The following is a 26,447-nucleotide window of genomic DNA, read 5'->3' as shown; positions in this document are numbered from 1 at the left end:
CAGTCAAGACTAATTGGGGAAAAAAAACAGACAAGTCTCTTGTCACTGACTGAGAAAGCAAATAAGCGTTAAACAAAGTTGGACAGAAGAATGTGTAGTTCCAGTCTACCAGTTCTTACTGTTCACACTTTTTGCTTCTTTAACACAAACTGATTCAGTGACTCTTATTTACTACACATGACCTGCAGCAATTTGCATGCATGCAAGTTATGTAAATCTTGTGTACGTTTATCCGGGTTATTATGGCTACATCATAGGTGACCGCAGCTTGAAACTTAACTCACTACTATCCATATTTCTCCCTTATCCCCACCAGCCCCTCTGCCACAGTATTAATCAACGAAGCAGTGTGTTTGAACTTCTCTCGGAACATGGTCATGGGTTAGGTTTTGAAAATGTTTGGGCACCGCACACAAATTTAAGGAACAAAAATGAACAGGCAGAAAGAGGAGGTTGTGGAAACTGGTTCTGATCTTATCGTGATCAAGTGGCTCCTCATTATCCCACTACCTGAGAAAATGGAGAAACCCAGCATGATTTAGATTTAAGCTTTCTGAAACCTATGGCCTGCCCTCTGCCTACAATCATCATTTGGGCATTATTAACGCTAACTTCTTCCACTACTCTGCCAACTATGGATTTGTGGGCTGTTACAAGTTTCTTTTTTACTACCAGTCTTTTGATAGTAACCAAAAAATTGTTTTACCTTTAAATGACATTAATGCATCCATCCATTTTCTAGTTCTCAGTCACAGGGGAGACAGACCCTATCCCAGCAAGCAATGGGCACAACACAAGCTGCACCCTGGATGGGACACCAGTCCATCACAGGGCAGGCCACCAGGGACAGTTTTCCCAGAAGACAGTTTACCTACCAGTATGTTTTTGGACTCTGGGAGGAAGCCCACACAAACCAGACGAGAGCATGCAAACTCCACACAGATAGCAGCACCCCAGGCCCAGGATTGAACCCAGGGCCCCAGCGCTGGTGCGGTCATAACTGCTGACATTGTAATGACATGTTCAGTTACAAGTTGCTTTACCCAGAAGAAATATTATCCCTTAAGAGCACACAGCAGTTACTCATCTGAGATAACAGACCTTCTTCTGGCACAGCTAGTCATCGAGAATGTAAATCGAGTTAAAATTCCCTTACCTTCTTTGTTCTCCTTTTTGTGAAAAACGCCATTCCTCTCGCCCAGACAGTGATGGCGGTACAGCGTCATTTGCTATGTTTGCAGACTGAGGTACTGCGTCATTTGCAGTTGCAGACTGAGGTACTGTACAGATCTGCTGGCTCAAAGTCAGCAGTAGACTGAATTGAAAGAATGATTTGCTTGAATTATGCAAATGCTGTTTTTTTTTTTTTGTGGGGCCAGGAGCCATATCACTCTGCCACTCACAACTGGCAGCCCCACTGAAGCTCAGGAGGTGTGAGCCTGGTCAGTAACTGGATGGGAGACCTGGGAAAAACTAAGGTTGCTGCTGGAAGAGGTGTTAGTGGGGCCAGCAGGGGGCGCTCACCCTGCGGTCTGTGTGGGTCCGAATGCCCCAATATAGTGACGGGAACACTATACTGTAAACAGGTGTTGTCCTTCGGATGAGACGTAAAAAAACGAGGTCATGACTCTCTGTGGTCATTAAAAATTCCAGGGCATTTCTCGAATAGGTCTAAGCATACCTTTATAGGCATGAATTTTGGTCACTTTTGCAAATTGTCTGCCTTTTTTCCCCAAAAAATTTGTCTTTCTTACACTTGTGTTTCAGGCACATTCAATCCTAATGGGGGTTTCATGTTGTGTACACTAAGGCAGGGGTCCCACAGTTGGGGGCAACCTTGTTGTGAAAGGCGCTATATAAAAATAAATTGAATTGAATTGACAGTCCTGCTCCTTTATAAGTCTTTTTTCAAAACCAGCGCTGGATGAACAGGGAGAAGCTTTTAAACTGTAATTGGCTCATTAGCCCGTCATGAGCTGGTTCAGGTTGTTACGAACCCAACTGGCCTGAAAGCCCACGAGGACATCAGCCCTCCAGCATCAGCACTGGGGATCCCTGGATAGGCAGTGGCAGGACAGTTTCACAGCTATGCAAGGTGAGTGGGTAAGCATCCTTGTTCTGCGAGAGAAAACCATGCGAGTCCTACAACCCGAAATCTCAAGCATGAAAATAAAATTGCAACCGGAAATGGCCTTTGGGTATACAAATACTGCTGGCAAAGGATTAGAAACGTTCCGGCACTTATTAATAAAAGTGTTCTGTGATCTCAAGGCTGTGACAGATTGTGGTTGCAGCAGCAGGTCACTGAAGAAAGACAAGCTGCAGTGCTCGTGTCTGGAGTTTTAGAGCACCTTCAAAGCTGACAGAGAAGCCTGGAAAGCCGGCTCAGCTTCTGGGCAAGATCGCGAGGCCTAGGGGTTCCTAGAGGAGCTGATCTTGCAGACCCACAGTGCTTACATGACCCCAAAAACTGGTCAGGTCACCCTCATGTTAGCAGACATATAATAGTTCCCTGCTGCTACTCTTTGGTGTTTGGCTGTGGATTTTTGTTCCGTTTAAAAAAAAAACAACATTTTGACCAACATCCTTCTGTCCAGTTGGTCATCTCCCTGTTTGATCTTGGTGTGCGAATATCACTCCTCATCCTCACTGAGAAAAGTGAGCTAACAGTTCCATCAGCCGGCAGATTCCACTACTAGATCGTAAATCCAAACCCTGTGTCAGACCATCAGGGGTTAGCAGTTCTAAAATATCTTTTAGACCAATCTTATCTTACTGGCTTGGGATACCTGCAAATCCAGGGCTTGTCTGTGGTCTGAAGACACTCGTTTCCCTTAACAAACCACAAGTCCTGAACATAACATTTAAAATCTTTTTTTATTACTGTTTGTACAACAGTAAAAACATTGGATTTCCAGTTAAAAAAAAATATACATATAACTTACAGACAATTCACAAAGCCCTTTCTTATGCATGAAAGACATCTTTTAAAGTGGCCCGGACTCAAGATGAAGCGAGAAACAAATGTAAAAATTCCAGACATCTCCAAAAAACAAGACTAATACAACCTGAAACAGCTGGGATTGTCGAATCACAGTGAAGCCGTATTTTATGTGACCAGTCACACTTTGGCAATTCCTTGTCTTCTGTGCCACTTTTAAACACCAAGGGGCAACATCGCAAAGTGTTGATGCAGCACGCAGACTGCAATCTTCGTTTCAATGGACTGGAAATCTGCAACCCCCATCCCCATTAGTCAAACCCGAAGAGCTCCTTTTACAGAGCCATCAGTTCTGGTCAGGCAACCATTCCAGCTCAGCTGAAACAGCTTTTCTTTGTCCTCTATTTCCAGAGTCACTGATATTCACCTTAGGATCTGGTATCTTAGGTAGGATCTCTTTCCATCCTGGACTCCTAAGGACTTGACGTGCATCAGCTGTTCACTTGCTTGCTCTTTATTACCACTGCTTCCAGGTCTTTTCTCATTGAGGATTATGAGTAATGTGTAAAACCTGGTGGTCTCCAATCCATCTGGATCAGGATTAAACACTGTTGGTTTTAAGCACTCCATTCCAGAGAGTCCATTCCCTCTTTTCTATTTGATTGGCAATTCCAGCATGTTTTTTCACCTTTCGCTAACACACTGTAAGTCCTCCTTCACCGCCCCCCCCCCCCTAAAAAAAAGACTTTAATTAAGTAGCAAAATCAAAAAGAAATACCAAAGCAGCCTACAGTAATATATTATCCCCCAGATCTTCACTGAGAAAAATGCCCCATCTCCTAGTTTGTCCTCCCGCTCACAAGGGAACCCAGAGAGAACTTGGCATGGTGGGGAAAAAAATTATGATAACTCCTACATACAACAAAATCAGATCAGTGTAGCCTAGTGAAGTCCCTGAGATCATGTCTTCTGAGAATCTCTCAGAACAGCTGTACGCACATGAAATAACCTCAGACCCGAGCAAGCAGGGTCACTGATGCATGAATCACAATTAAAAAATGTCCTACTTATTAAACATAAATTTATCTTTACTGAATAAACCCATAATGTGGTAACCAGCTCTACTGCAGTGCAGTAACCTTTACTAGCTCTATATACACACAACTCTATAAATACACACATATACAGCCTATGTTCAGTTCCCCACCTGAAGGCCTTGTTGATGTACATATCAATAAAATGATCAATTTTTTACAGTACAGCTTTGATAAAACTCAACAGGGCCCAGCACAGTTCTTTGCTGTGGTTTGTGAAGGAATAATATTTATCTTTGTAACTGAGCCCATGCAAAACTCATACCTAACAGCCAAACCTTTAAGACCGCAAGCAATTTCTGTACTCTGTGCAATGCAAAATTCACTTCATTGTACAGCGGGTGAGTATCCTGAGTACTGTCTGTGCAGCTCAGAATGTGCTGATCTCTGAATGCAGCACAGTGCAAACAGCAAGGAATGAACTCTCCAGGACCAGGGAAGAAAATTGATCACAACAAACCGAGGCACAGGTGTGACAGTGCAAGCAGAAATTTGTTTGCGAGAAATTCCAGAGGATGGAATGAATTACATTTTTACGGGTTTCTGACACACATAGGAGGAACCTGCAGATTTCACTTCGGCTTGATTTGTTGCCGATTGCTCCAAGCTTTCGGAAAAGTTATAAAAGTGCAAATCTAACAAAAGACAAACGCGTGAAAATGTTTCGGTCACAACTGAGGCAGTTTTCGTTCGATTAGGAAACAGCTGAAGAGGGGCTCCTTGTGCACAAATGCAAAAAAGTCTAGACAATCTCTCAATAAAGATGACTGATATCATTAAAAAACACACCAAGAAAAAGTAGAGAAACCTGAAGTAACTACCCACTTGCGCGAGCGTGTATATACAGACATATACACACAGACGTCTGTACCAAAATCCACTGGGAGAAACTTTCTTCAGTTTTAAATCCCATCTGCACCTCATCTCAGTCAACATCACGTGCTAGCCAGCTAAGGAAATTCACATACGGGTTTAAGGAATGCAGGCTTTAAATCTAGATCTATTGGACTGAGGAGAAAGCTGCTGTTTTCCACACTGCAGGGACGTCAGGAGTGGTTTCCTGTCACTTTACTCGTCAAGAGCTCTCAAATGCATTTCTTTGTGTTGCTCCTCTGTGGCAGGGTAGGCTGCTACAGGCATTGAACATCGGCTCCTCGGTGCCTTTTTTTTTCCCTTAACATAAAAACTGAAAACGGGCGTGAAAGGTATTCACCTCCAGCTTCGGCGTAACAGCGTCACCTGGGTTTGAATGAAATACCAACAAGTAAAAAAAAAGTAGCTAAAACGCAGCAGTTCCCGATTAAGAGAAAATTGGCTGAACGCGTGAGTGCAATTTCTCCAAATCTACTACACTGAAAGAGCAACGAGGCCACACCCTGTGGAGTGCTGGTCCTTCAGGGGATCTACATGAACTGGGACTTCCCGTCTTCGTGATGGCCAGCCGCCTGCCTCCCTCCCTGCAGGCCCTCCCGGGGCCGCCCCGCGGGGCCCGGCAGAGCGGCGTTGTTTGACTGGTTGGTGTTGAGCTCGGAGAGGGAGGAGCTTGGCTCCGGGCCGGCTGCGGCACTGGCGGCGCCGGCGTCACTGTCCAGGGCGGGCGGCGGCAGTGATGGCGGCGGCGGCGGCTCCTCCTCCTTCTCCTCCTCCTCCTCCTCCTCGTTGTCCACCTTGCCGGCCGGCGCGCACCCGCCGTGGGCCGACAGGTCGAGGCTGGCTCGCGGGCTCAGCTGGTCGTCCTCGGTGCTCGTCTCGCTCTCCTGCTTCAGCAGCGGGGTGGGCGTGTCCTCGGGGGGCGGGGCGCCGGGCTCTGGCCCCGCCTCCTCCAGCTCCGAATCGGAATCCAGCGAGCGCTCCCGGGAGCCCGAGGAGCCCAGGGAATTCCCTGCAGGGAGAAAAAGGCAGCTTTCGCACCACGGGATCCGGCAGGGCAGGGAGAGGAACACGACGCCTGGGACAGCGTGGTGTCATGATCAGCCACAGGGCTGGCTTGTCGGCTGTCTACAGCATCTCGCCCTGCAGCTCACCACTGGCAGCCCCACTGGAGCCCAGCAGGTGTGAGCCTGGCCAGTAGATGGAGGAGAGACTCCTGGGAAAGACTAAGGCTGCTGCTGGAAGAGGTGTTAGTGGGGCCAGTAGGGGGCGCTCACCCTGCGGTCTGTGTGGGTCCCAATGCCTTTGTATAGTGACGGGGACACTATACTGTAAAAAGGTGCTATCCTTTGGATGAGACATAAAACCGAGGTCCTGACTCTCTGTGGTCATTAAATACTGCAGGGTGTTTCTCGAAAAGAGTAGGGGTGTTACTCTAACATGCTGGCCAAATTTCCCCCTGGCTTTGACCCATCATGGCCTCCTAATAATCCCCGTCTCTGAACTGGCTTCATCACTCTGCTCTCCTCCCCACTGAGAGCTGGTGTGTGGGGAGCGGACTGGTGCATCATCCAGGTGGGGCTGCACATGGGTGGTGGTGGAGGGGATCCCCATGACTGTAAAGTGCTTTATAAGTGTAAGGAATTACAGCATGTTCATTTTTTACACCCTCGAGAACAACCTGGACAAACTACGGCAGGACCGTTCTCGATGGTCTCGCCCAGGCCCCTCTGTCCCAGACCCTGTTCTGCCCACAGGCGAGGAGAACACGTCTCCTTCTGAAGGCAGTCGTTTCAGACTGTACTCTTTTTTTTCTTCTGGTTTTAATTAATCAGCCGGGGCCTCCGATATGTTTAGAGGCGCCCCGTCACTCACCGCACAGCCCCTCCCCTCTGTCATCCGAGTCCAGCCTCTCCGGCGTTTCCCTGCTCTCCCGACCGTCCGCCGCCGTCCTGCACTCCGGAGCCCCCTCGGCACTACCGTCCTGCGCCACCAGAGGGAGACAAAAGCGAGAGAGGGCTGTCGGTCGTGCGCTCATGCAGGGGACAAATACCTTCCGGGAAGAAGGATTAGAGTGCAGAGAAAAAGGCACACTTTAAATACCCCCCCAGGAGGTAGATGTTTGTATTCTTGTGAATTCATGCCTGTGACTGACAAACATGGAGCCCAGCTATATAACGAAATATCGAATTCTAGGATGAATGTCGACTGAAGGCTGATTACAGGTTCCACATTTAAAGGGAAACTGCGACGCTATTTCTATATTTCCGGGCTAGAAAGAATCGGCGTCGATGAGTGCATTTCCAACGACCATGAAAGTTAAAATGTAAATTGAAGGTTTTACACGTTACTGTGTACATCTCAAAACCGACAACGATTTCCAGGTACGCGCAAGTGTTATACTGCCGTCATTGTCTGCGAATTCAGAACGCGGCACCAAAAATCTCGTTTAATCCAACAGAAATACGGCTCTTGACTATAAGATGGTTTTGCCAACGATTACTAACTGTTTACTCTGCATGCAGGTCACGGAACATTTCCAGGGTGAAATGTCTCCTGCACAACCTCTACCTATTCACACGTCACCACCTGAGTCAGGGGCTTGTGACAACATTTTTTAAAAAGAATTTTTTATTAAATTTGTAAAGAATTTACAAATACAAATACAATCAGAGGATCAAATTAGGTACAAGAAAATAAACACAAACAGAAAAATAAACAGTTAACCGCCAGAGGTAATAAGTAAGTTGTATAATTAACTTGTATTTTTTACATATATCATATGTTTTCCGTGCTTTATTATTTCTCACATTTTTAATAGAATTTAAATAGTGTTTCAGCTCCACCTCAAAAGAACTAAAAAGGGGAGTATTATTAGACCATTTGGATTTATGGATGTGAAATTTACCAAGAATGATTAATAAATTGACTATAAATAAATGCTCTTTTTCCAAATTTTCTACTAAACAGTACAATAAAATGTCAAAATCCTTCAATCTAAAAAACACCTTTAACTGCCTGCAAACAAAACTCTGTAAATCCGTCAACTTGTGACAACATAGCACTCCCGATTTGGTATAGAATTTGGAATGGGTGAAAGTTTGCGATACCGCCAATGAATTTATTTTGGCGCCAAGATTTAATAAGCGGGACTGCAGGTCGCCTTTATTGTGGGGCGCGTGCCGAGCTGCGTTGGGGCCAGCGGAGCTCAGCACATGGCTGTGTTTGGGGGCTGCCCTCACCTGGTTGTGTCTCTGCGCCGCGGCGGCGGAGGAGGAGGGCAGGCGGCCGGCGGGCTGGGGTTCGAAGATGCTGCTATAGAAGACGATGAGCGTCTCCACGATGCGGGCCTGGTGGGGATAGTCCACCAGAGAGGACAGGGATATTGTGGCCCCCGTGGGTCGGGGCCGCATCAGCGTGGGGCCGAACACGATGCCCAGGTTGCTGGAGCTCATCTTGTTGTCCTGCTCAAACTCCGAGATCCTGGACCGCAGGGGGTGGGGGCGGAAAACGATGGGAGAGGGATAGAGGGAAAAATAAATCGGATGAGAGAGGAAAAAAGGCTCCCGCGGAACCAGCTGCTAAGCAAATCTCCAAGGCCAGTTTTTATTTCTGTTTTAAAATAATCCCACATCAGTTTGTACTGCTGAGCGCTGACTAAGATGGCGGGCAGCAGCAGAGCAATCACAGGGCTGATGGTGGGGGGGGAAGAAAAGCTGTTGGAAATAAAACGCGACAACACAGGCAGATTCGGACGGCGTGCGGCTTCCTGCTAGCAATGAACAATCAACAGATCACGACGACGGAAATCAATGGACCAGACCACAGCTCATTTACTAGAAGCTCCCGATATCTCAGGGGTCATCACAAGATAAGATCACTTTATTGGCCCTATACAATTTCTTGCAGTAGGAATTTGTCTTTTCGCAGACCCCAGCTTGCTCTCCATGAGACACACAGACAGGGAGAGAAGCTGGGGGTCAGAGCGCAGGGTCAGCCATTTATACAGCACCCCTGGAGCAGCTGGGGTGAAGGGCCTTGCTCAGGGGCCCAACAGAGTAGGATTCCTCTGCCGGCCGCTGGATATGAACCGGCAACCTTCCAGCCACAGGCGCTTTCACACTTGAAACACATTCCCATTATTACAAGTTGGTTCAAGCAGGATTAATTTTTGCAGGCGGGGGAGGCGGCAGAATGAACAATTGAAGGACAGCCAAAATGGAAATTAAAAAGTGAAAGTGCTTTAAAAATGGGGAAATGACCCCAAGGAGGGTGGGAGTGTATCAGTCGGAGTGTGATTGCTCCTGCCGTGTCCTGCCAGGGTGATTCTGGGGGGGGTGTGTGTATGGGGTCTCTCACCTGCGCAGGTGGCGGACGATGTAGCGCAGGGTGGCCACGTTGGAGGGAGGCAGCTCCTTCAGCAGCTCCCGCAGTTTGTCCACGCAGAGCAGCAGGTCCTTGTCTGTGTCGGGCCCCAGGTCCGCCAGCTCTGCCGCCTTCCCGGGGGGCTCCGCCCCCTCGGCGCCGCCCTGCAGGCTCTCCTTGGCAAGCCCCATCAGGTCGTTGTACATTCGAAAGGGCATGATGGGCTCCGGCAGCTGTGGGGTAGGAAGAAGGCTCGATTTCTGCGCTTGCACCTTTGGAAACCAACCTGGCAATGTGGAGTAAGTGCAAGCCAATAGCAGATCACGTGGCCTCTTTGACACTAGGCCTGAAGACCTGGGGTCTTCTGGTTGTGATTTTGGATCAATCCAAACACACTCATCGACTCATTACTATCAACATTAATGCCTGTTCCAGGTATTTGGTGACCATCAGGGCAAGCGTTCTGCAGGACCACAGCTCTCCAGGTACAGTATTGGCCGTCCCCGGTCCACGCAGCTGTGCCGTTAGCTCCAGGAGTCCGGGAACACAGGCTGCAGGCACAGCTCCCACACAGCCGAGCAGGGGCACGGGGTAGGGATGGGGCCGGGGTCGCACCTGTCTCAGGTAGAGCTTGAGCACGTTGCTGATGTCATGGGGCGAGGCCTGGGACAGCTCCACCAGCTCCTTGCCATTCTCGAAGGCCTGGCACAGCTTCTCGACCCGCGTCTTCACCCCATTCACCCGGTAGATGCCCTAAAGATGACAGAGAACCCCCCCCCCCTCCGTCACTCCCTTTTCACAGGTCCTTCCCACCTGAGAGACAATGGCACCCGTGTTCATTTCATCATTAGCTCATGCTAATCCTCCATGATGCTGACGACGAAGACTACATGGTTTTGCATGAATGTTTTAGTAAATGCATGACCACAAGGGACTGGGTCTCCTTGGGCGATTAAAAGATAAGCTTCCCACACACTGCCTGCTTATTTCGGGAGTTTTAACGTCACGATGATTCCACTGCAAACGCAGCAGACCTCACTGAATTTCGTCGGCGTGGATTCCTTCCAGAATCAAGCGAGGACAAACAGCTGAGGTGGGACCCCCTTGCCCGGCTCCAGGTCGTTCGTCCCTCCCCAGCTCTGACCCGAGTCCAGGATCCCCCCCCCCCCCACCGACCCTGCCCCCTCACCTTCATTTTCAAGGCCCGCTTCTCGATTTCCGAGATGCACTTCTTGATGATGAAGGGGATGCCCTCGGGGCTCCCTTGGGACACCTGGGCAAAGTCCCTCCCGAAAAGCTGGAGCCGGCCCTGCAGCTTCTTGTGTCCACACTGGATGGCCAGCGACTCCAGGCACTTCTTGTGGCAAGCCAGGAAGCACTGCAGGGGATCGGGAAAGGCAAGCAAGTGAGGTGTGGCCTCGTGCACGCTCAGTGCGTCACGACAGCAGGAATCTGTGCTTCGGATTCCTTCATCAAGGTGAACACAAGCGCCTGTGCTGTTGTATCAACGCCACGCCAAGCCAAAAAAGCACAAATCGTTCCTCTGATCTCCCCCCACCCCCAAACCACCTGTCGCTATATTTCCGTTCCAATGACGAGCGGTCTCTCCCGGCCAGCAGCGTCTCACCTCCTCGCACTCCGCCCCTTGGAAGTACACGTAGCTGTCACACTCCCGGCACTTGGAAGGGGCGCGCAGTTTCCGCAGGCGATGCGTCTGGGCAGCCTTGGAGAGGCCCACGTTCCTGAAGGGGCCCGTGGAAACCGCAATCTCCGGCTCGATCCCGTTCATACCTGGCACACAGCAGACGGACACTGGTCTTAGCTGTAAGGTGGTTACTGGAACTGGGGATTGTGCTTCAGTTTCATGCAACAGCACAACAATTGTATTTTGCTGCCTGCGGCGGACAGTGTTCTAACCAAGAGAAAATAATCACACCCTTTTAACTCAATCAGCAGACCGATCTTTCTGGAATGTCCCCTCCAGATTACTAGTATTGGATGTGTAGCTAAGCGATTAGATCAATGCTCAGTTGTCAATACAGTAGCTACATAAACGAAAGCTCCATGGACAATATCTTGGTGGCTCCAACAGGTAGCATCTTGCCGAATTGAACTGTGCTGCATCTAAGGAACTTGTGTTCTATCCCCCAGTGTTACACGACCACATAGCAGTAACAGCAGCAGACGTACTCTGCTCGAAAGAGGGCACGCTCTCTTCCTTCTCATCCAGCTCCTCGTTGGAAGACATGGTGCCAGTGGAGGAGGTTCTGGGCAGCTTCCGGATGTCACCTGAAACACACACACGTGGCATCACTGGAGCGCCACACGCAGGACACTCACACCAGAGTCCCCGCCGCCAGGGACAAGCTGTGGCCAGACAGCCCACTGCATTGCAAGTCACTGACCGGGACACCGTCAATCAGGCCCACAGTTTCCTATTGAAAAGCCCCTTTGCTGATCAGATCATTTTTAAAGGCGTCGAAGAACTGTGCTGGCTAAACTATTTATTTTTGAGGCACATCAGTGAATGCATTGAAAATTCTATCAAATGTCCAAAAAAAGTACATAACTATGTAATATAATGATGATATATAACGCAGCCTGCACCATTCTCAGCTATGTTGGACACTCTGATGCAGTTTGAGCCTCGGAGTTTTGCATGGCTACTGCATAAAAATAAACATGGACACTGAAACCCATCCTGCCAAAGGGCAGATTCTTTTAACCAGGGCCCTGAGATCTAATTAAGCTCATTCGTTCAGCAAAGATCAAGTGGAGGAAAAGGACCTGTGCTGGTGCAGGGGGACTCCAGGCCACTCCCTCCCCCCACACTGTCTGTGTCGCTCACAGTTGAGGGCCAGGACTTGTGGGAATGATGAACTCGGACACCTGGCAGAACACACACATCAGAAATTAACAATCATTCAATCTCGACGAGGAATGAGGGGGTAAAACGGCTGCTATATACTGCTTCTGGACATTTCTGAAGAGAAACAAAACTGGTCCAGTAATCACTGCAAGTAAACACCAGGTTTTGAATGGGTTTGCTTTCCTAATTCAAAAAGATTGCTCTCTTTGCTTGTTTCCAGTTGCCCCGCCCCCTCCCACTCACCCCGCCTCTGCTTCTCCTTTGGGGCGGAGCTCCCCTCCGCTGGCCCCGCCTCATCGGTAGCGGACGTGGATTCAGAATGCGAGTCGGTGTTAAAGCTGTCATTGCGAGGCCGGACAGGCAACCTGACAAAACAAAATAACCGAAGACGCTTTATTCCACAGTGCAGTAACCACGTCTTGTAGGCCATGCAAAATCTGCAGCAATTCTGACTTATCACTTAACTTCATTATTCATTCTTTTTTTGGACGAATGATCTGGCACCCTGCAAATGCTCAACTAAGATTCGACAGAGTCAGCTATTTATGCTCAGGACAGCTGACGTGACCAACCCAACTTCTGAAACGCTATCCACACAGATGCAACTGAAATTCAAGCTCAATAAAAACAGAAATCACAGCTTCTGGAAGATCAAACTCGACAGAACTGCCCAAGATAAGAGAACTCCAGAGATAAAACGATAGAGACCTACACTAAACTTTAGACATCGACTGCAAAAGGAAGTGGACAATTCCAGTTTTTGCACGGGATGTGACCACTTTGCAAAGATGGCTACCGACGACGCCATTTATACATATAAATAGCAAATCTGCAAGACACCTAGGAGAGGAAGTCCAATCTGAGTCCTAAAAGCAATAACGGCTCAAATGTGCCAATCGACTTCAACTCAGACTGGAAACAAAACTTTCCCCCCGCCCCTAGGTTTTTTTTCAAAATGGACTAGTCCGTGCAGTGCCAGCTTATCTAGGGAGAGCAACTCCTGTGGGTTTCCTGTCTCTGCGGTCCCGTGCGTGCGGATACCCACAGGCTGGAGGAGGCCGCGTAGGGCTCGAAGTCATAGTGGGCTTCAGGCTCTTCCTGCATGTTCAGGTCCTTGACGTAGGCAGCATACTGCTGGCCCAGGTCGTACAGCTTGCTGCTCTCGCACAGGGTCTGGTAGTGGACAGGCAGGGCCGCGGTCTGCATGTGCATGGTCTGGTAATAGGAGATGGTGGCCTGGAGGAAGAGAGACGAGACAGAGAGAGAGGGGGGCAGCGTGGTCACAATGGGGTCTTGCTGGGGAGATGGGGGCTTTCAGGGGGAGAGATCAGGCAGGACTGGCTGGGTGCAGCGCAGTGGGAGTGGGCGATGTGGGCTGCAGGGAGGAGCAGATGCAATGGTTTTCATCAGTGCAGGACATTAGGAAATGACTGACCATCCCCACAGGGCTTATATTGCTGGGGACGTTTCCATGACCTTCTGAAAGGTGCTCCAGACACGCCCCCCGTTTCAGTTGTCCAGGATCCTGGGATTTAGCCCATGTTTATCGATGCAAACAAGAGCACCGTCTTTAACAGGCTGTGTAGATGGACCTGTCTGCTCTCCCCCTCAGCCATCTGCTCAGTGCAGATCCCCTCATCATACCGCAGTGTACTTTTTCCTGGACATCATTTCCCATTAAATGTAACATCTCCAGCTGCGTACTATGTGGTTTCTTTGTTGTTGTTGCTGTGTTTGCAGTTTTTATTTGGGCTGCACTGGCCATGTTGACCTATCAATTGACGATTGATTGATTTATTTGCTTTCTTGATTGCCAATCGACATTTGCTTTCTCGATTGCTTTATTGAACACAATTCAATAAAGAATTAGAATCCTATCAACGTGGATTTTCAGCGCGGGTTTGGGAAGATGGGAGAAGGGGGCGACGTGCAGGAGACTCACGGATCGCAGGGTCTGGTCGCTCTGCTTGATGACCTCCTGCAGCTGCCTCAGCACGTTCACCTTCACGTCCTCCAGCTCCTGGTTCTGCGTCTTGGCGTCGGCTATGCAGGTGCGATACGTGGCCTCGGCCTCCTCCGCCTGAGCGCACAGGGAGAGTCAGAGCCGAGACCGGGGCGCAGGAGGAGGGCACGGGGAATAAAGAGAGTGGGATAGGGGGCGGGGGGCACTGGACATTAGACTCCACGGTACTTTAATAATGGTACCCAGAGGGCAAGGAATCTCCACTGACTGCCTGACTGAGACGGTCTCTATAAGACAAGACACTCTGCAGCTCACACCTATACCACTGCTTTCACCTGACAGGAACCGAACGATCAGATAAGAGTGAGATGTTCCGTCAGCTCCACGCAGAGTTAACAAGTGGTATTCGTCAGCAGAACCATCCTGAAGTCAAGAGCGATATTTCTATTGGATTAAAACGGATGTATTCAAAGATGGTTTTGCTCTCCTCCCCACCGATAGCGAATGGGGTGGGGGGGGGGGAAACCCCATGCCAGACAGTACGTCATCAAAGGTGGGCACGATCAGATTGGCAAAGTGAAATAAACGCGTCAGATGGCAAAAGCTCCCGGCTGCTGCCTGCCGGTCCTCACCTTGTTCCTCGCCTCCTCCTCCAGGCGCCTCTTCTTGTCCAGCGACTTGGTGGTGTTGCTGCCCCCGCCCTGCTGCTCCTCGCCCGCCTTGTTGGCCACCGCCTTGGCCTTGTCGTACTCCTCGCAGCGCACCAGGTAGGCCTGCTTCGCCTTGCGCAGGTTGCTCTCCGCCTCCATCTGCACAGACACCCAGGCACACAGGCACACAGGCACACAGGCACACAGGCACACAGGCACACAGGCACCCAGACACCCAGACACACAGGCACCCAGACACACAGGCACCCAGACACACAGGCACACAGGCACACAGGCACACAGGCACACAGGCACACAGGCACACAGGCACACAGGCACACACGCGCGCATTAGCCTGGCTTCCCCGCACGTCAATCAATCTATTCGTGAGGCACTTTGGAAACAAATCTGCCGACCTTCCCCATCTTTAAATACGGCAGCCCCCCTTCTCCCTACCCGGGCAGTTGTTTTCCCTCATTTCCCAGGCTAAAGAAACCTTCACCCACCTTTTCTGCTCACTAAGAGTGAAAGACGGACGCCAGTACCACTACAAATCCCACGACCACTGTCAGACATACTAATCAATTACAAAACCATTCCGTCAAACACAGTAGGAACCATAAATATACTAGCTCAGGTAGGTCAAGCAGGGAGCTGCGTCAGCATGCGTCGGCTGCAAAGGAACCAGTTAAAGATTTATTCCATGCTGAAAAGAGAAGAAAGGGAACACAGTGTTTCGGACATGGAGCCTTCTTCGAGCCTTTCTTCTCTTTTCAGCACGGAAAAAACCATTAACTTGTAGCTTTGCAACCATGAATGTGCGACACCGAACTCCTGTCAAAGGTAACTTGGCGACTCTTCAGCGGCCACTAGTGGCGGAGTCTTGTCACTGCACCCTTCAACAGGGCAGCGGGGTCACATGGGGCACTGTCAGCCACTCACCAGCTTCCTCTGTGCCCGATGCCACTGTTCCTTTATCTCCTTACGTTTCTTCTCATGGTCCTGCCTCCGCTGCGTCAAAGGCTGCAGGCAAGAGCAAAGAACAACAGGGAGGCATTACTAATGGCTTGTTCCAGCAGCTGCAGGGGTCTCTGAAGTGGCTGGATGGCCCTTCTTGACGCGCCCATTCGCCGATGTCAAAGTGTCCACAACGAACACTGTCCCCATTAAAGGTTTATATTTGAGGCAGCGAATAGAATTTTGACTCCTTAAAATCATGGCCTTGGAAGAGGTGTAAGAGGGACCAGCAGGGGGAGCTCACCCTGCGGTCTGTGTGGGTCCTAATGCCCCAGTATAGTGACGGAGACACTATGCTGTAAAAAAGGCGCCGTCCTTCAGTTGAGACATAAAACCGAGGTCCTGATTCTCCGTGGTCATTAAAAATCCCAGGGCGTTTTCCCCAAAAAGAGTAGGGGTGTTACCTCAGCATCCTGACCAAATTTCCCCTTGGTTGCCATCACATCATTCAGATGGGGCGGTACACTGGTGTTGGTGGAGGGGAGTCCCCATTACTTGTAAAGTGCTTTGAGTGGAGTGTCCAGAAAAGCGCTATAAAAGTGTAAGGGATTATTACACTCTACAGTCCAGTGCGCTGTTAGTGAATCTAAGGACCGGTCAAGGAAAAATCAAAACACATCTTAGCTCGCTCATATTCTGGGACTGTTCTTGGAGGGACTCATGCAAAAGAGGCCTCCAACTCCTACCTGAACTGGGCACTACGACTGCACCTGGTCCTCAGGTCTGTATGCAAATATTCAGAAACCACATGTGTCTCTGGGGCAGGAAACTGAGAAACCCGGGCCGCACTGCACTTCCGGTGTCTGCGGCGTGTGAAAACGGCACAGGCTCTGTGCAGCTCAGTGATTTACTGCCGAGCTCTGAGCTGCTGCTGGAGTGGGACAGGTTAGTTCAGAAAGACCTCTCACCCCCCCCCCCCCCCGGTGCTGTACCTGCATGAAGGTGTGGCTGTGCAGGGTGAAGATGGACTGCTGGACCCCGTGACTCTGCTCCAGGTCCTGCTCCAGGGCCAGGGAGTAGATGGAGAAGAAGGGCATGTGCACCTGCGCAGGACGGGAGAGAGGGGGCGCCAGTGAGGAGCCACAGATCTCAGGGTCTGGTGGCTCGTGTTTATCACCCGATCACGGCTAAACCTGACCAACGCAGGGCTCAGGGGAGGATCAGCGATCGCACAGGAGCGTGTGTTAAGGAGAGAACAGGAGACACTTCTGTACCCAATGGGTGGAAGGAGAACAGAACAGAATACCCAGCCTGTCTTTCAAGTCAGCACCCCGGGTTTCTCATTCGGAAACGGCTGGAGATCTTCACGCCAGTTAGATTCTAACTATCAAATGGGCCCACTGGGCTGAAACTTCTCTTTTGGACGGTTTGTAACTGATCTTACGATGCCCACCTAACTGCAACACCCACAACCTTCTTTCAGTGGTCATTCACACCCTCCCAGGCCCTGGCATCAACGGTATTAGTTATCAATATGATTTTACAGGGGAATGATATCCTACTCTCAAGGTGTCACAGGGCTTTCTGGTTGTAATTTTTGCTGGCAGCTTAGTTAAACAGGATCGCCTGGATCAAGGACACAGCCACAGAGAGTGTTTCAAACAAAATCTAAAATCCCGCCTTTGACCGAGTTGATCTGGTGCCTGAAGGCGGACAGAAGAGGATGGACCGTCCACTGTCACCCCTTTGAAAGATCCACCGGCTGGCTTTTATTCACCCTGTTGAACTGCAAAAACTTCTGAAAGCCCTGCGGTACTTCAACGGTACCAACACACAATGCATGTGAAAATGCACACTGATATGGACAAAACCACAATGAAAATTAAACGGTTTTATTACCAATCTGACAAGCCCTGTGGGACTTGGATTAGGTAAAAGCAACAACAACAACAACAAAATACTCGTTTTTGTTATGCTGCACTCCAGTTCCTCGAAACCAGAAAATCTACTACACTGTCCCGTCCTTCCCAGGAAACACCCCACTCAAACACTTCCTGGCTGCAGTACAGTACATGCTGGTTTGGGTTACCTGCGCAATGCTCTGCTTGCAGGAATGGTACAGTCTCTGCAGGCCCTTGGCAAACTCAATCTCTGCAAGAAGAGATACACACACGAGAGTCAGAACTCCTGTCTTGCCACCTGACACAGTTTTCCAAACCACTTGCTCTATTTTTTTATTTAGCATTAGGCATTTATAATTCCTTCATATAAAGGCTAGAAGGAAAGCATATAATATCTGAGATACCAGAAGGTAACACGCCAAATACAATGTGTCCATAATACAAGTGTATGACCAGCCATAAAGATTTTCACATTTTCACATTTTGGAGAGGTTTGGAGAGGCCCAGAGAGCTCTGGAATGTAGTCTCTGGATCCTAGCAATTACAGTTTTTTATCCAAAGCAGTAGACACAGTGGGAAAACACTGGGGGAAAAAATTCTGGGTTCCCACATGTGCTACAACCAGAGAATATGTCTTTCATGTTTTTTTCTGTGTTTGACCTTGGACATTTTCTGGTTTAATGTGAATACTGAGTAAAATGTACAAATTATATTTCAACCTTGAAGTACAAGGGGTGCCCTTCAGTTCAACACCCTCACCAGGCCTGTACTATGCATATTTGATGAGATATTAAAGATTAGTAAGGGGAGACCCCTTCAAGGCCATCGTGGGCCTGTGGGGGGCTGGGGGGGGGATAGGGTCTGAGGGACCCCTGACGAAGCTGGTGTCGGGAGCGCCCCCATGTGGCTCAACTGACCCAGCGACAGTCGCTTGTCCACGTAGCTCATCACGTCCTTCATGTATCTGGAGATGTTCTTGGAGTACGCCAGGGCAGAGTCCACGCCCCCCTCACTGCGCTGCAGAATGATGTCCACCTCCTCCACGTTGAACACTGTTCCACACACGGACACGCGCACAGATATTTTAGACATTCAAAGAACATTCCCTATACAATCCCTCCCTTCTCTGTACATTCCTCCATTGCTCAGAATGTCCCACAAGCACTGAGGAACACACAACCAATGCCCTTTCTTTCATTCTGGGTAAACACTAAACCTCATAGCGGCTGAACCTACACTAACATCTAGGGTCCAAATGTAATGTATTAAATTGCCTAATCTGCAAGTCCAGTGGTTTTCCTGAACGTTCATAACCATTTGAAGCAGATCCAAACTTCCAAACAGCTCTGGAACCTGGTGTCCAGAATCCAGCAGCTTTTCTCTTTTTTTTTTTGTTAACATCTCAAGTGAGAAACATGAAGCTGAACATTAATTTGACCTATTTAACCCTTCTGCCAGGCGTAGAGCTGCTTCTGACTCAAAGTTGATGAATCAAAACCTGTTGGATGCTGCTCCACCAAGGCCAGAATTGGGAACTCCTGGCATGGGTTCTAGATTCTTGACCTCTGCTCATCAGATTAATTTCTTCCGGACACTAGAATGTATCCCTGTGACCCCTGCACCTATCCTGGTCATTCCGGCCTCCAGCTCTGCGGGCTCCTGGCTCCCTACCCAGATCCTGCAGCTCGCTCCTCATTAGTGTCACGTCCAGCCCGTGTCCCGGCAGCCCTCCATACAGGTTCTCCATGGACTGGGAGAAGGAGGGCACAGTGTGAGAGACAGCAGGAACTGCACGGCAACCACAGGGTAACCACAGCACTAACAGAGCAGGTGCTGGGAGATCAGGGAGGGGGGATAGAGGAAATGATGAAACTTTTTAACTTTTGAACCACGCTCCCTGGGTCTTCTAAAGCTACAGTCTTGCTGATGGAGTCAGTAAAAAGAAAGATCCGTCTGGAGCGTTGTACCTTGTTAGGCAGGAACTGAGTATGCTGTTCTTTACCATGGGGCGGGATCATTTTTCAAAAGAGTAATGACAAAACTGAAACTCCACACACACAGGAAAAACCTAATATATACATATAAAAATAGCCGGCCCGATAAAACATGTCCTCTTACCAACATGGAAGTTGCTGAGAATCATAATGGAGAGACATACTTCCAATCTATTGACTTAAACAATTTGATCTTCTGGGTTTTTAAGAACCAAAAAAAAACTCCACAGCTACTACGGGGCTTGTGTTTACATGGCTGCTCGACCGCAGCTCGCGCAGAGGAAAAGCAGAAGCAGAGATAAAGCGATGCAGAGTCTGTGCCAGGAAGCTGCCCACACACAGACCTGGCAGCATCCGGTCTGGGGAGAGTGGCGCACAATGAGGTCTGATCGCAAAGGTGCCGCTCCTTTGCCACGACTGCTGTGTTCGACAGTGCAAGCTCATTCAGCCAGAAAGACAAACAAAAAAGCCAGCAAGAAAGCTACTAAAGAAGAAAATAGTTTGTGTTTGCAGGATGTGCACCGTGGGGGGGCATATATCAATGTCGGACAAAAATCCGAATCGCACTGTGCGCCACCAATATACCCCCCCCCCACCCCACGCTTCCTCTCCTCTCATTCCCCTTTGATGAGATTTCATGCAGGAGCGATACGCCATGACAGCACATGACCGAGACTCACGCAGAAAGGACATGTTGTGCAACAAGGAAGGCAGAAGGGCAGCAGACAGTCCAGGTGGTTTAACATGCTAGCGTTGCAAGATATGTTTGCAGTGAACTAAGGGGATCCTGTCGGAAAGCGAAGAGGGCTTTTCTAATGTGGGTATTTACCGTGCAACCTGCACTGCAACAGGAAAAGCACTTGAAATGTAGGTGGAGTGGTTTCCTAAGTTAACTACGTGCGTGTGCTCAAACTGAATGGGAAAAGGAGAAAGGGAGAATACGTTTTTGGCAAGGATGTGACACCAAGACAGCAAGAACAGACTTACTCTGCTCTTATCCGTAGGGGGTAAAGACAAGAGGGTACTACTGTCCACTTCCCCCATCAGCAACTCCGACACACTGAGAGAGAGAGAAAACGAGATAAGACTGAGACACACAGGAACTGAATATGATCCACAGCTTTGCTCTAACAAAGGGAGAGAGGAAGGGAAATCACTGGTAACAGTTTTTAAAACATTCAAACGGAGCTTTAGTGCTCAATACCGATCAGGGCTTGGGGAACTGTAAGGCTGGGCTAGATATTTACTTTGTTTCTCAATGACATCAGAAAAGGAAAAACTGATTTCTGGAAATCACCCAAGGGAGAGAAACATACACACATAAACACATACATTAGAATCACATTCTGAGTCATAAAACCCGGGCAAAGCTAAAACTCACCAGCACCAGAAGCAAGGATTTCAACTGATCTAAAGGAACACAACACGTGTCTGCTTTGTAAGTCCGGCGGAGAAAGAGATGAGCTCAGCTCTTCTTGAAGGCCTAGATCTATATCCCAGGTCCTCACATAGCACAGTTGTGTTAAAATGATTTAGGTCAGGGGGTCACCAACCCTGTTCTTGGGGAGGCCCAGTGGAGACAGTCTTATGGGTCACCCTATACAACCTTACTGTACCCTTTAGGTGGACTGATTGGATCAACTGACTTGTTTAAGAGATTAAAACTTAAGTTTTCGATGAAGCTTGAGGGCTGAAAGATATTCAGTGTCGTGCCATATAACATGTAGAAGAATTTACCAGCTCACCCCTTTAACAGATCACCATTAAATCATTCAGGCCAAGAGACTGATGGTCTAAAAACAAAACCTATCAAATCTGCTGAACTACGAATCTCTCAATTTTCAGAACCGAGTCGTGATATGCAATTCTACAATCTATAGTTAAAAAATACACCAAGAAAGAACTCCACCACTTAAGAATTTTACATAAATTCCCAAACACATCTATTACATGCCAATCCTCAAGTCCTGGAGAGCAAGTATTTCCCATCTCCTTCATCCAGAAATCCCACAAACTCCACTTTCCAAGCACATCAGTGCTACATTGTCAGACAGGCACAGAGCACGATGATCTGAGCAACAGACCAGGAAGAACCGACTGAGGTGACTGTCATTTCTCACTTACACAGTACCTCCCTCAATCCAGGTCTTAAATCTCCACAGATAAACTTTCTGCAGGTGATCTGCGTCCTATATTTATTTTACACACTAAAGGCTCAAATAAATGGACTCATTAAGAACATTATGATTATTATTTGTGACAACAGACATAAATGAGGCTTTCAATTACAAAATAAGTGTAGTTTAGAGGATTCTCCTTTTAGTTCCTGTAACATTCTTAAAGTTAAAATGTTATATGTTGTAACATGTAAAATTGACAAATCAATCGTTTGCTGACTACCGTGCTAATGCTCAGAAAAAGCTCAGAATAATTGCATACAATGGTAACCCAAGTGTTTACCTTGAGCCTCCAGCAGGGCCTAAGAGCTGGGACTGCGCCCCCTAGCCCTGGTCCAGAGCCGTCCCTACCTCCTGCTTCTGCACACTGCAGGCTCTGGCACCTGTAAGGTCCACATTGCCCCCCTGTCTCTCCCCATCGGCCTCAGGACACCGACCACACTGTGGGTGCCCGAACTGGAACAGTATGCCCTTACTTGCCTCACCAGCCAGACAAGGAAGCTACTCTGGTCTTTTATCCCCCTGGCCAGGAGAACTACCTTCCCTACCTCTGACAATAACAGTTATCACCCTGTGATCTCACTTCCCCATATACCTCATCCCGAGAGCATGCTGCGTTTTGGTTTTTTTGCCAGACTGAAGTTTAAGCAGAGACAGAAATCAGGGCACTGCTGCATACATTAAGCCAACATGAAACTTCGAGCCGAAGATGGACTGACTGAATAATCTGCACCGTGTTTGTGTAAGTGTAACGTTGTTTCTGTTGCTTTTATTTGGGCTTCGCTGGAGCAAATTCTAATCAGCTTTGTTGATATGACAAAGTTTTGAGCTGAATTAAACTGAATTGAACTGAAACTCTGCGTTCCCAGTTTTCATAAATCAACTCGGGTTTGTTTTTTTTGGGAAAAATATGGTGGCTTGCTCAACAGGGCCCGCAGCACTAAACGAAAAAGCATTGGACTCAGAGGTTCCTGTACAGTAACTGTCAGCACTCAGGTTTCTGTCCTGACTATCTCTTTCTTGCTCGAGCAACACAACGTATAACCCTCTCACCCATCCACTACCTTCCTGTTTCAGCAACAGCCACATGCAAATAGCTTTTCAAAGGTTTGTTCTCTTGGCACTTCCTGTCTGCACAAGCAGTCTACTGCCACAGCAAAATGAAATTAACTCGCTGCTCAGAAACCCTATTGGGATGGCAATTCGTTTTAATGCTTCATTAGAGGCCTTGTGACATACAGTTCTCCTCTTAGCCAAACTTGGTTCACTTGGAAAGAAGCGCTATAAAGAAAACAGAAATGAACTCGGTATCTTATGTGGTCATGCATAACTTTTACTGCAAAAGAAACTCAGCTCGCTTCAAAGAGGACCGAGTTCTTTTTTGCTGGTTCAGCTCTGCATTTTTGTAGGCACGCAGAATTCTTTTTGCCTTCACTTGTGATCTGTCGGAAAGGAACTGGCTAAATCACAGGCAACGATTCAAAGGGTGTTCGTAGTGTGGAACAAGCTACCCAGCCATGTTGTTGAAGCCAGTGTCCCAAGACCTTTCAAGAAAGGCCTTAATAAGATACAGGGATCAATAAGGAAATGTGTGCTTTTAAGCACAAAAGCATGGCTGTAGAGCAGGTTTTGTGGTTAAGCATGCTGGTGCGTGCTGCAGTGCATTGTTGCTAATCAGGAAAGGATAAATGACACAATATTTTGTGATATTTTGCTTGGAACATTGATATTTCGCCTTTAACTTACACCACACAAGTTTGCAAACTTTTGGTGTTTCGGCAATAGGCTCAAACAAACTTGTTGTGAACGTCATCCCTAATCCTCCAAGACATTATGTGCTGTAGCAAATTAAACTAATCTAGGCCTGTTCCACCCAAACTGGATCTTAGAGTCTAATATCACTCCCGTACAATATACAACCTTGGCACTTCAGTTTAGTTCTATTGTAGGTCTTTGATCCAGTGTGACACTTAATTGTTTAATTGATCTGTAAATAAATTGACTGAATGGCTGTAGCTTAATTAAATAAGGATAAATGGAACAGAAGGTATGGGCGAGACAGTGTTTCGCATTGCTGTCTTGCATCCTTGGGTTCAACCTGGGGTGCTGTCTGTGTGGAGTTTGCATGTTTTCCCCGTATTCACATGGGTTTCCTCCCATAGTCCAAAGACATGCTGGGAGGCTAATTGGCTTCTTGGAAAAATGGCCCTGGTGTGTGTGTGTGTGTGTGTGTGTGCGCATGCCCTGCGCAATGCACTGGCATCCAATTGCTTGCCAGGTTAGGCTCTGATGTCCCTGGTGACCCTGTACTGAATAAAACCATGTGCCAATGGTGGAAGGATGGAACAAGCTTGAATGGGAGTGCAGTGGAATAACAGGGGAGGGCCACTCACTTGCTGCTGAAGGCCACGGCTATCGTCTCAATCGCCTTCTCAAAGTCCTTCTTGTCCGCCTCCACAGTGGTCTCATAATGGAAGCCTGCCAGAGAGAGGACAGTTATCAAGTTCTCTGTTCCAGGCAACAGAACAGTGTACCGACATTTCCTAATAGGTTGTGGTTTGCCTACGTCAGACACAGTGTTTTAGAAAAAGTTCTTACAACGTTACTGGAAGGGAGCAGTTCTGCTTCTGTGAGACATTCAGACTCAAAGTCCCTCACCTTTGCATGGTGTTTTTAGATGACCCGGTGGGTGGATGTTTAGCGCACATTTTCAAGATGTCAGAATATTGCGAAATCACAAACCGCCAGGGGAGTGTTGCAGCAGTGTTGCGTTGATGTTATGTTTGGCCTATGACAACACTGGGATATAACCGTAATGTTTCGACAGAACTCCCCGGAGCCGTCTCAATTTGGATCGCCATGTTTTGTAGTGAGTCAGAACTTTCTTCTAATTCTGCTTCTGCTGCTGTAACTTTATTTGGCCATCTGGGACGAGTTGCAACAGGAAAACCAATGAACTGGAGAATCACACCAGGGCTGATGTGAACATGCTGCAGTGGCATAACAATAACATCTGTGCTGGAGGTGTAAGTGATTTATACAGAGTATTCCACATCCTCCTGTGTGACGTGGTTAATGGTGTTACTGCAGGAGGGTCCTTTCCACACTGTGACATCTGTTATTCACAAAACGATTTACAAATATTGCATGCACTTTGTTAAATTGCCTTAAAGAGACAAACATCCAGCTAGAGGAACTTTAAGTGAGATAAACTGAAAGCACAGACAAATAAGGATTTCAGAATGGCAGAGGGAAAGGGAAAGAAAAGTGCACTGGAATAAACTAGAAAACGGTTTGGGCGATATTACCACAGCCGCAGAGCACAGGGAGAGGAGTGAGAAGCTGCTTCATCAATGGAACTAATGGGGAACTTTAGGAAGATAAGTTAATACAAGCCAAGAGTGTTGGTTGTTTTAAGCAACAGCAGTAAATGATATAATGAGATCATACAGATACAGCATAGAGTTTTAGAAGGCTTTCAGTTTAGTTCCATATATATCTACTCATACATTGCAGGCAGTAGGCATTCAGGGTAATGAGTGCCACTGCTCTATGAACCTGTTAACATATGTAAGTGCATGTTGTGCCATTAATGGGCTTCTGACAACAGGCACAGTATAAGCCAGACTCTTTAGTGCAATGATCTGTGAGACAGACCCATCCCATTGATAAGCCATGGATAAGATCACAGCAGAGCTTCAGTCTTGTTCCGATTGCCCCCTAATGGAGAGAAGCTTCCACCCAGAGCTATTCTAATACACTCCACTGAAGTGATTCGCACTTCCACCCAGTATCAACTTAATCAGGAAGTTAGAAAAAGGGGTTAGGAAGGGAAGTACATGGATGGGCCCTGGTTTAGACCCGTTCTACAGCGGACAGGCCTGAATGAACAGGCAATTCGCAGAGCTCAAGCAGCTGATGTCCAGTTTGAGAGATCATGGTGCAGCCCATGTGCCTTGCTTTAATATCTGTGAATCGGGGTGATGGATCAGGAGCTCTCTTGCACTGGAGCAGCGAAGGGTGGCCCGGCAGGGAGTGTGAGGTGCGTTACCTTTGACCTTGGAGATGAGGGTGCCGGCGGCAGTGAGGGTCTCCACCGTGTTCAGCAGCGGGTATTTGCTGATCACCTGGCGCAAGATCCGTAGCACTTCACCCAGGCACTCATGGGCAAGAGGCCTCCTGTTCTCCTGCTTATCTGCAAAACAGGAAGACCGACCAGGTCAAAGGAGCTGGGACTGGAACACAGCCTGGGAAACCTGAAAACCCCCCATCTAGATCACGGATGCACATCAGTGGTAAAGAAGCCATTGCTCAGCCACCAGTGCTGGACGTCTGTCCAAACACCCCAAAAATTCAGACTGGGAACAGGTATTGGTACCACAGTGCACAGCAGTTCAGGGAAAGAAATGAGAAACTGCTTCACCAATGGAACTTACTCCAAGTACATCAAAGCCTTGCTCAGAGTGGTGCTCTGAACATTTATACATACTGCTCAGTGCCCTGGACATTATTTTAATCAATCCAAATACAGCTCAATAAAAACAGAGCGTCTATCTGCTTGATGAGGTAATAAAGAGGGATTTTCAAAGCCCAGGTGCTAAGATAACAGGAGAGTTCAGAGCTGAGCATGAAGGACATTCGGTAAATCCTTTCTTTAACCAGACAT

At 48.3% G+C, this 26,447-nt stretch overlaps 1 protein-coding gene across 4 annotated transcripts in view; it reads right to left on the bottom strand.

Moving 5' to 3' along the window:
• Positions 1-2,858: 2,858 nt before the first annotated feature.
• arhgap45b (Rho GTPase activating protein 45b) overlaps positions 2,859-26,447 on the bottom strand; it is a 36,988-nt gene continuing 13,399 nt past the window's right edge. For all 4 annotated transcript variants that reach the window (XM_069185893.1, XM_069185894.1, XM_069185891.1 and 1 more), the window contains exons 3-23: positions 25,833-25,976; positions 24,175-24,259; positions 20,592-20,664; positions 19,282-19,360; positions 18,528-18,662; positions 17,799-17,860; positions 16,702-16,812; positions 15,695-15,775; positions 14,735-14,911; positions 14,082-14,219; positions 13,185-13,375; positions 12,383-12,504; positions 12,058-12,159; positions 11,461-11,559; positions 10,898-11,061; positions 10,460-10,648; positions 9,886-10,023; positions 9,265-9,503; positions 8,148-8,388; positions 6,781-6,889; positions 2,859-5,917 (exon numbers count right to left, since the gene is read on the bottom strand). In XM_069185893.1, coding sequence (XP_069041994.1) covers positions 5,439-5,917; positions 6,781-6,889; positions 8,148-8,388; positions 9,265-9,503; positions 9,886-10,023; positions 10,460-10,648; positions 10,898-11,061; positions 11,461-11,559; positions 12,058-12,159; positions 12,383-12,504; positions 13,185-13,375; positions 14,082-14,219; positions 14,735-14,911; positions 15,695-15,775; positions 16,702-16,812; positions 17,799-17,860; positions 18,528-18,662; positions 19,282-19,360; positions 20,592-20,664; positions 24,175-24,259; positions 25,833-25,976 — 3,158 coding nt within the window. In that variant the 3' untranslated portion in view covers positions 2,859-5,438. The remainder of the gene's footprint in view (positions 5,918-6,780; positions 6,890-8,147; positions 8,389-9,264; positions 9,504-9,885; positions 10,024-10,459; positions 10,649-10,897; positions 11,062-11,460; positions 11,560-12,057; positions 12,160-12,382; positions 12,505-13,184; positions 13,376-14,081; positions 14,220-14,734; positions 14,912-15,694; positions 15,776-16,701; positions 16,813-17,798; positions 17,861-18,527; positions 18,663-19,281; positions 19,361-20,591; positions 20,665-24,174; positions 24,260-25,832; positions 25,977-26,447) is intronic.

Source organism: Lepisosteus oculatus, chromosome 29, assembly GCF_040954835.1.
Source record: "Lepisosteus oculatus isolate fLepOcu1 chromosome 29, fLepOcu1.hap2, whole genome shotgun sequence".
NCBI lineage: Eukaryota > Metazoa > Chordata > Actinopteri > Semionotiformes > Lepisosteidae > Lepisosteus > Lepisosteus oculatus.
This window is presented reverse-complemented; position numbering and strand designations above follow the sequence as displayed.